The sequence below is a fragment of the Anguilla anguilla genome, chromosome 6 (assembly GCF_013347855.1).
Source record: "Anguilla anguilla isolate fAngAng1 chromosome 6, fAngAng1.pri, whole genome shotgun sequence".
In the NCBI taxonomy this organism is placed as follows: Eukaryota; Metazoa; Chordata; class Actinopteri; order Anguilliformes; family Anguillidae; genus Anguilla; species Anguilla anguilla.
In genome coordinates this window covers 29435374-29446176 of record NC_049206.1, presented here as the reverse complement: position 1 = coordinate 29446176, position 10803 = coordinate 29435374, and the positions used below count along the sequence as shown (strand labels likewise).

Here is a 10803-nt window from a genome sequence, read left to right as displayed (position 1 = left end):
GCGTGGGAGGGTAAAATTTCAATTGTGAATGGGCCAACACAAACACAGCTGTTTTATTGTTGTCCTGTTAAGAAGTGCTTTTTCAAAGGCGCGCAGCGAAATCAAACAGAAGGGGGAACCATGAGCAGTTCGCCTCATCATTATGTGACCCCACCTCCTGTTCAGCATCACCACAGGAGAGCACGACCTGCTGAAGTCACTCTCTGTATCTGCCTATAAATTACACTGCCAACAACCCTTCCCACAGCCACTACAATCACAATACCATGCACTTCCCTTTTGTCTCTCTCTCTCACACACATACACACACACGCACACACGCATATATGTATATATAGCTCCATATTGTTTGGGACAAAGGCATGTTTTTCTTGATTTGGCTCTGTGCTCCACAATTTTAGATTTGTAATCAAGCAATTCACATGTGGTTAAAGTACATATTCTCAGCTTTTATTTAAGGACTTTTTTTTATAGATTTTGTTTAACCATGTACAAATTACAGCATGTTTTATACATAGCCTTCCCATTGCATGGCACCATAATGTTTGGGACATATTCATGTTCTGCAAATTAAAGTAGCCATGTTTGGTACTTTGTCACACATCGTGCCTGCAATGTCTTTTTAAAGTCTGTGACCCATAGACATCACCAGGTGCTGAGTATCTTCCCTGCTGATGCTCTGCCAGGCCTGTGTAGCAGTCATCTTCAGCTCCTGCTTGTTTTGAGGGCTAGTTGGCTTAAGTTGTCTTTTTAGCATATGAAACGCACGTTCAGTTGGATTCAGATTGTATGAATGACTTGACCAGTCAAGATCCAGTTTTGGGCTTTGAAATCTCCTTTGCTACTTTAGCAGTATGTTTGGGATCATTGTTTTGCTATAGAATGAAGCACTGTCCAATGTGTTTGGAGGCAAATGGTTAAACTTGAGCAGATAAGATGTTTCTGCACACTTCAGAAGTCGTTCTGCTGCTGCTATTAGCAGTTACATCATCAATGAAGATTTAAGTGAGCCGGGACCTGAGACAGCCATACATGCTTAAACCATAACATCCACACCACCATGTTTCACAGATGAGGAGGGTGAGGGTGCTTTGGATTTTGGGCAGTTCCTTTTGACCTCCAAACTTTATTCTTGCCATCATTCTGATACAAGTTAACCATGGTCTCATCTGTCCAGAAGACCTCTGCAGGCTCTGTTATGTATTTATTTGCAAACTGTAACCTGGCCATTCTGCCTGGCCAGACTGGCAACCTGCCCAGGGTATATTCCTGCCTCTTGCCCAATGTATGCTGGGATAGGCTTCAACACCTCCCGAGACCATGACCACAATAAGCAGGTATAGATAATGGATGAATGGATGGATGGAACCTAGCCATTCTGTTTTTGTGACTAACTAGTGGTTTGCATCTTACAAGTGCAGCCTCTGCAGTTATTTGTTTGAAGTCTTCCATGGACAGTGGTCACTGACACATCCACAGCTGCCTTCTGAAGAGTGTTTCTGATCAGTGAGACAGGTGTTTGGTCATTAAGGTTTTTCGTCATTATGGTGAAAATTCTTTGGTCATCAACTGTAGAGATCTTCCTTGGCCTGCCAGACCTTTTGTGATTACTGATCTCACCAGTGCTTGCTTTCTTATTAATGATGTTGCAAACAGTTAATTTTGGAAAACATAAGGTTTGGTCTATGTCTCTGAGTTTTTTTTTCTCATTTCTCAGCCTCATAATGGCTTCATTGACTTGCATTGGCACAACTCTGGTCCTCAGGTTGAAAATACTATAAACAGGCAATAAACAGCCTAGAATCATGACTATATACTGACAGCTGTCTTATGCATGCACTGTAAGGAAGCAATTGAACACACCTGACTAATTAGAATCCCATGTAAGGCCATTTGTCAAAGCCAACGTTATGGTGCCCTGAAATGGAGGGACTATGTATAAAAAGTGCTGTTATTTCCACATGGCGAAACCACAATATATAAAAATACCCTCTAATAAAAGATCAGAATCTGTACTTTAACCATATACATTGTTTGATTACAAATATAAAATTGTGGAGTACAGAGCCAAATTAAGGAAAAACATGTCCCAATCATTATTGAGCTCACTGCATATACACACATGCTCAAAGATTCTCATTTTATAATTCTTATTACTAGTGTTAATAGCAAATTTACAATATAATTCACACACAATCCTATCATCAAATATAGGAAGTACAGCAACTATTATGAAGTGATGGATTTACTGAAATTGACGTTACCATTTTAAATGATATTTAAAAGATCAAATAACCTGAATTGCATAATCCTGGGTGGCGACTTATTAATAACTATTGCGAAACCTACAAATAGTTGTGCACTGTTTGTATGTTTCAGTGGCCAAAATTGATCTTCTACACCGTAAATATAAGTGGCAACACACACTAAAAAGCTTTGCTGTGGTGTGGAAAGATCAGTTCAGGCTACTGTATGTTATGAGAAAACTCTTCAGGACATAGCTATGCTTAGTCAGGCCTGTAGATTTATAACTAACTGTGTGTTAGCACAGAAACACCAAAAAACACTTTAGAAAAGAAATGGCTTGTGTAAATCCGGTAAAACGCTACCCGCTGCGATACGCTATGGAGATACGATAATTATGAGCTGAAAAAGCCTAACATGCACTTACATTCAGTGGTTTTAAAACACAAAGAGTTGGTACTTATCACATGGTGTAAATAGAATAATGGTCACTATCCTTATTAGTTATTAGCACAAGCCTTCAACGGCTGGATTTGACCTGTTGTATGGTTAGACTTGACCGGTTTTAAATCCCGGTCTAAAGCTATTTCTGCTTACACGTACATGTTCAATTTGTTTTGTTGATGCATGCGCTGCTGTGCTGAAAGCATTTAAAGTTGAAGATGGGAGGAGAGATCTTTCACTTGCTTTACAGGTCAACTGCTCCTACTTAATGCTTGTTGACATAATTATTTATTCAACAATGTTTCTCCTGAAATATTTAATGAATATTTTGGTGATTATTTTGTGACCACTGGGGAAAAACCATCCAGAAAAAATGATTTCAGAAACTTTTTCTGTGACATTAGCTTATCCATATCTAAAAGCATCAAATGTAAAGTTTTACTCTATAGTTTTATTTTTCCTAACATAGAATTGCCAAAAAGTCTTTGACAAACATTTACTCCATGTCACCAGTTGGAGTATGAAAAACAGTGTGGTGATTACCGCAATCTGATCCATGGGATGCTTCAAGGAAACCCAAGTGTTTGATGTGTTTTAGAAGGGAGAACATTGCCAGATCCTGCATGCATCACCAAAACTTGTGATTTTTGGATTATTGGAGGATTGGATCAATTTAATGAGGCTGGATGTGAGAAAATGACCTGTATTCAATGTATTTGTCCTTTACTCTAACTTCCAAATAAATTAAGGATTACACTTTTTATTGACAAACATAGTTTGATGTGTCGGTTTTAGTGATCGTTGAACTCACTAGACTGCGACTGTGAAGAAATAAGGAATGTGCAATTCATTAAGGGCAAATGTTGATGAAATTGAACCTGTACTGGAAATTTGTAAGTTTGCACACAGAACATAATCAGTTGAATTGTGCATACAACGGACAAGAATGGTAAAATTTTCAGAATGATTCAAGAAATGATATTATATATTTAGACCCACAAGCATCCTTGTGCACATTTCACACAATTTAGCTAAACAAACAAAGCCAACAAACAAAGTTTGGAATTTGTATTTATTCTGCACAAGCTTGCATATATACTGCACATACATTCAGTTCAGAGAAGATGGAAGGCACAAGAGGCAATTGAACTACTGTTTTGTAGGTGGTACAAAGCAAAGGTAAAGGTCTGGATAGTATACAAAATGCTTAACACACACAAAATAAAATAATTTCATCTTCCAAGCAAGAAAAAAAAACTTTGTTGAAAATTTAGTTTTCCTCAATTTAGTAGCTGCCGGGCTCACCTTGAATGTTTTAATTTCCATTGGCTACTTGTACGCTTTCGTCTCTTAGTAATTGATAAGGGCTTTGTTAATATTGTGTGATCCTACTAAATAATATTACAGTACATCCTTGGTAAAAAAAAAAAAAAATACACAATCAAATAAATTAGGATAAATTAAACCAATAAATTATGCAAAAACCGCATGACAGATCGACAACAACAAAAATCCACAATCCAAATCACTAGCCATGTATGGGAAATATATATGTATAACTTATTATAAACTGTTTATAATAAGTTATGATATACTGAATATCCTATTTATATATCTTATTTATGTATAAGAAACCATAACATTGTCAGTTGGAATTACTGCACTAGAATCAAAGAATTATTTCATACAAAAAGCATAACAATGCTATTTACAACATATTGCTAGATAATATAAAGGCAGTGTTTGATCACTTTCTGTTAAATATTTACATACACATCAGGGCTGATGGAAATAAAAAAAAAACATCTTTCAGACTTTCACGGGACTTTAAACCCTATTCAAGCATACCATAAAATGTGTCATCTGAAAAGACTGAAGTTTTGAAGATGTATTCCATCTGATCATTTTTCTCAAATAAATGCAATTTACTGCTGTGTTGTTGGACAATGCTACTGGTTGTAGACTGTCTCACCTCTGGTCCGATCCAAAAAGATGCTATTTATTTCAGCCCTTTCTTTTAAAAAAGAAACTACACTTAATCACCAGCAGGCTTTCAACTAATTTCATTCATAGTAAGTGATGCAAAGGACTTCCGTCAACTGAAAACACAACATAAGTGCAATACACAGTAGTCTGTCCCCGCAATGCCCCTATTCAGAGTGATGGACTGATCTGAGGTCATTCACGGCAGGTAGAGCAGTGGGGTGGTTCCAGTGTCATTCCAGTCAGCTGTACATATAAGCCTATCCCCTGAGACACCAAGCGAGAGGCACCATTGCGCGGAGTGGTTGGGATTAAGTGCCTGAAATGGGGTATGATGTCGTGATCAACTAAGGTCATAATACAGTCCCTTACCAAACAGTCTGCTTGTACAGTTTTAAGGGTGGGACAAAGACACAGCTGCTGGACTACAAGAGAACAAACAACCTGGGTGGCATGGGGGTAATATTAAGTGGTTCAGTCCCGCGGACAAATTTTGCTCAGGATCCTGTGCTGACTAGTGCGAAAGCCGCCACAGAGTGGTTCTGCACTCGTTTGAGAAGCAACCCCTCTTTCAACTAATCCACCTGGACCAGATCTCCCTCCCTCCTCCCCTGGACTCTGGCTTCGACTCTAGAGATTGCAATGCTCTGAGGCACAAACGATAGCACACAGCAGAAACAAAATAAAAAAGAAAACATGTTCCCTTCTTATAAACATCCAAGCATCACATTTATATTCAACCAGAAATGTGAAACAATATTTTTTTTGTTTTCTGCATTAAAATCCATTCAATACAATATAAAATGCAAATAAACCAACTTCTTCACAATAACATAAACCGCAAGACCTAAATCTAAAATAGAAAATAGTAATCGAAAGTGGAGGAAAACGTCAAACTCTTCACACTGTGTGTGTGTGTATGTGTTTGTGTGTGTGTGTGTGTGTACGAGTATGTGCGTATGTGTGTGTGTGCGTGCGTGTTGTATTTGAATATTGCTTCTATGCTACTTGTTATTAGACTAGGAAAACACGTTTGCACCACAGTTACAAAAATGGCTACTATGGGAATATTATGTTTGAATGCTGTTCCGGTGACCAAGGAAAATATTTGAATTTATCAAATGGTTTCTAAAAACATCAAGCTCATCAAAAAGGTTTTCACCATACATCTGATTTTTCATGGAGTTTTTAATCAATTGTGTATATAAAAAGACAATATATGCATAGCTATAATCATCAGGTTTAAAAACAAAAAAACCCATTCATGTAGTGTTTATTGCAGTTGTAGCGGTAATTCTTGAAAATACTATAATTTCAGAGGGAAGTAATTATGTTAATTGTATCGGAGGGGCGGGAGGGATTTCTGGACTAAAACATTTTCTCTTCAGTTTCTTTTTCCGAAGGTGTACTCCACCTTCTGCTGGTGCTATAATTCCAGGCACATTCTGTTCCCTAACAAGGACTAAATAAACAATTAATTTCACTTCACAAATATAGAATCTCAGTATGAAAATTATCCATTATTTCACTGATAGATGACCACCTCCCACCTTTTGTAGACTGTACATTGTGGACATTATCTGCTAGGCTGTACATTGTGCTCATCAGTGAAGTTTATAGGCCAAGCGACGTGGCAGACTTAATATCACATAACACAGAGACCTACAAAGGCAATTTTGTTGAAGAGAAACAATGTCTAATGTCCACTGATACACAAGATGAAGGGGATTTAAATCCGTAATCTTCACCTCCCCTATTCTACACTTCCTCTAATCCTGTAGAAGGGTATTTTTCTTACTTCTGGATGGGGTATAACTTCAGTACAGACTACAACTAAATTTAATACAGCATGACAGGTTTTGAGCCAATGCTATAAGGACATTTGAATGAACTGAAGGAATGTAATTTACTTCATGCAGGAACCCCTGCTTGATTCAGTGTTTTAAAAAAATCATATTATAGTGTCCTGCACATGCAAAATAAATCCTTTATTAAGTCAGTTAAGTGCTTCTTTCTACATTGAATGTTTTTCATTTTTTTAGTATTTCTATTAGAATTGTTATGTTGCTATGTCATCAGTTTATAAACTGACCCCATGTAAAGCAGGTGATGCCTACCTAGAGAAAGTAAACAGTAAATTGTTCAGTGCCAAGTCAACTGTGATGGAGTACATTTTGCTTGAAAAGAGTACATTTCATCCCTCTTGGACTCATATAAACTGTGTTAAAGTTAAATGAACAAACATTTTACGGGAGTATTGAGAAGATTTTTTTTTTTCCTCGGTGCATAGTGGAAAATGTTGGCACTTGGTTCCCAATGTTGTCTCGCTTGTCCAGAGGCTGCAGAGCCTGCCAGTGCTTGGGGCATAATGACAGGACCTTGCAGGGCTTTGTGCTGGCTAATTTAGAAGTCAGCAGGTTTTTAAGGCTTTGTGCTGACAATAATTGCAGTCCTGCATTTCAGTTCATCAGCTGTATTTCCAAACGCAAAGCTGTCCCGCTTACAGGGATCACATGGCCACCTCTTGACCTCTAAAGTCAACCGGAGTTTCAATGAAGAAAAATAAAACTGCAGATTGAAGACATCTCTGCATTGTTCTTGTAGTATAAATGGAACAAGCGTCTCACAAAAAAAAGAAGTGCTGAGTTTTAGATCCGAGAGCTTTGCTTCAGCTCTTAATTCACACCGGTTTAACCAGCTGGATTGATTGAGTGCTAATGTATCTTCATTTAAATCGTAAAGTCAGCGGTGAACTGGGTAGATGTTGTACAAAATTAATAATGAGGGTCCATTTATAAAGCCAATCAAATAAACGTCCATCCCACATAAAAAAGGTTATTTACAATGACTGTGAAATTCAAGCTGAGGAAAAGAAAGCCAGATACAGTCTACGACCAACAGACAAAGGACAAAAAGCAACCGATTCCTTTCGCAAACAAAGTATAGTGCAGTATATACTTATTATACATTATATTTTATAATGATGCTATCCAGATAAAAATAAAGGCTTAAAATGTCTAAATAGCCATATATTGTATTCTCTGTCACCATATTTATATTAGTGTATTTAGCAGGTACTTTACAAATACTTTCATGAAAATACTGTGATACACTGCAAAAAGTAAATTACACTAAACAAGGCTAGATATAGCCAGCCTGGTTTTATTTAGTTGCTCACAAAATTACTAGGGAATTTCTGTTAAAGTCCCAAAAATTAACGGACATAATAATAGTCCTGTGTGACCATTTTTGTTTTATGTTTCCGACTAGATTTTACCTATAAATTTCCTACAAATTTCTGTGAAATAATGCGACACTATATTTTTTACTTCATTGCATTTTAATAAGTGGACACTATAACAACCGCTGATTGAGTGGGTGTTTGTGTATTATATTTGCGTATGCACGCGTGTGAAGTGTGTGCGCGTATGTGTGTGTGTGTGTGTGTGTGTGTGTGTGTGACACTGTCTGTGTGTTAGTGAGACCGTGTGCTTTTGAGTGAGAGGGGTCATTCAGTGGGAAAGCATCCATTTTTTTTTCCTTTTTTTGTGTGCAAAACTGGCTAGCCTCAGTGTGATATGGCCATGTTGCTTAGCTACAGGAAAGGTTGCTCTAAAGGAAAAAGCCTAGGAGCTGGCCTCTCTCTCCCTGGTGTATGCACTATCAGAGTGGACAGAAAACACACGACTTGGACGAGCGCCCGAGAAAGAAAAAGCAACATTTAGACACAGTTTCCACAGTCCCCAAACAGCAGTCCATGTCAAATATATTTCTGTGGACAATATTTTTTAACCCCTCCATTTTGAAATAATTTATTCTACGGTACGCAGAGCTGTTGTGAGACCAAAATAATTTTGTGTCAATAGCAAGCAGTAATTACAAGAATGACAATAAATAATAATTAAATCTATACAACCTATAAATGTAATGCCCTATTCATGGGAAAGAAGCCTTCACACTCATCACGTGTCTGTTGGTGAAACAGGGCCCTCCTGATGACTGGATTAATAAAATGTCAGGTTAACAGTACAAATTGCCAGCTGGGCTGCAGAAAAGTGATAATCCCCTTATTTGAAGGGGGGGGGGGGTAGGCTGGGAGAAGAGGGGATTCACATAGGCAAAAACACCCATTGGGTTTCAAAGTCTTTTCAGAGGAAAGGGAAAAAGAGAACACAAAAATGGAACTGCTAGGTCATTCCAGAACAGCTGGGGCTTCAAATTGGGAATGCTACTTCATATTCATACATTCAAAAAAAAAAAACAAAAAAAAAAAAATAGAAATGGAAATGTTTACTCGTGCAGTAGCTCTTGCAGACAGTTGGGAGATTTGAAAATCTCAGGAACCTCGCTGTCCAGCTTGCAGATGACCTTGTATATGGCCTTTTTCCAGGAGGGATCAACATCTTTGCCGGCGACAATGGCATTGAAAAACTCCCGTAATGTGATCTGAGCCACCTCCAGGAATCTTTCCGGAACCTGCTGATACACAAGGAGACAATGACATTAATAAAAGTTTTACGTTTCAATCCCAAGTCTCTGATTCGCGGGAGGGTGGCTGTGCTGAGAGAGACAGAGGGGCCTTTTTTGAAGGGCCGGGGAGGATCAAATCGGATACACACCACCCCCCACCCGCTCCCCCAAAAGGCCCTCTCTTGCAAAATAGCGAACACGACTTGCGCGGATTAATGAGCCTTTTCCATGATAAGTGTATTCTATGAAATCAGCATCGGGTCACTGTTTTCTTTATCATTTATTTATGCTATCAGAATGTATCTGAGTTCAGCACAGTGCAAAAAAAAAAATCCATGTTTATACAGTACTGTGCAAAAGTGTTAGTCCAACCAAGAAAATTATGCTTAAAGCTACTTCGAGGAAGAAGTATTTATTTTCGAAAATTGCCATATAACATTAGAATAAATATAAGCAAACATGAATGCAATGAAAAGTAACAGGGATGTCTTGTGTTATCCAGAAAGTTGATATGAAATGGCTAGAAGAGCATGGGTTTGGTCCCTCTCCATGTATTTATTAAATTCCACCCCCTGCACACCTAATTCAACTTAATGAGGTATTAATTCACTGAACCAGGTGTGTTACTGGTGGAATTTAACAAATACATGGAATAGCTGTGGTGCTGTGTGGAGAGGTTTGGAAATGGCTACCCTAACAGACATAAAATCATCAACAAGGCAATTCTTAGAAAGCAATATCCTGCCTAACCAGATTTTCTAGATATGGTGGTCATAAGTAAATTTGAAAAAACTAGGCATTTAACACAGTGGAAGACCCAAAAAGCTTTCTGCATTCAATGAACAGTACTTAAAGGTCAGTTCTTTGAGGGACAGAAGGAAATCAAGTGAAGTGCTTGCTCAGCATTTGGCAGAGTCTTCTGGCACCAAAGTACACGCTTCGACAGCGAGAAGAAATCTTACAAGAAATTATCTTGTAGGGCATGTTGCAGCTAAGAAACCACTGTTACAGAAAGGTAAGCCATAAAGCATGGAGAGAAAACCAGAACACAAGAACACAAAAAGTTTTTGTTACTTTCATTGTATTAATGTTACTTCGTGTTTACAAACAAAGGCTTACTGCTCAGATAAATGGCTAGAATTTTTTAGACTGGCCTACAACTTATGTTCAGTCCTGTACAAACACACACAAACTAAACATGATTAAGTGACACTTCTTGTGGCACTGCGTGTGTCATAAAGCAGGCTATGGTATAAAGGATGATGCTCTCCCTCTAGTTCCTACTTCCTTAAAAGCAACGTAATATTGACTTGCATGCAACTTCCCATTTCTTGACACAATGATATCTGCCTGTATTGTAAAAACTTCACTTCCACGTTTGATAAGGGCCATGAGATAAAGGTTGGCTGTGGGACTGAGAGAGAAGTGAAGCTCCTCTGCCGTCACACTGGGCTTGATTGTAAATCTATAACAGCAAATAGCACGAGAAAAAGGAGAAGTAGCATGTCTGACTTTTCTGTTTCAAAAAGCCGAGGACCTGACCAGGCTTTTCTGGAGAGAATCTGGGAGGGACTATGATAGGGATTTACAACTCCAGTCCTGGAGCGATGCTGTCTGCGCTGCGTTTTGTTCCAACCAATTAGTCTGCCTAAATTTTCTAAA

General features: G+C 38.2%; 1 protein-coding gene across 3 annotated transcripts in view; it reads right to left on the bottom strand.

The window, feature by feature from the left end:
• Window positions 1–3741: 3741 nt before the first annotated feature.
• Window positions 3742–10803, bottom strand: part of prox1a (prospero homeobox 1a) — a 44276-nt gene continuing 37214 nt past the window's right edge. For all 3 annotated transcript variants that reach the window (XM_035422754.1, XM_035422756.1, XM_035422755.1), the window contains exon 5: window positions 3742–9147. In XM_035422754.1, the coding sequence (XP_035278645.1) occupies window positions 8962–9147 (186 nt within the window). In that variant the 3' untranslated portion in view covers window positions 3742–8961. The remainder of the gene's footprint in view (window positions 9148–10803) is intronic.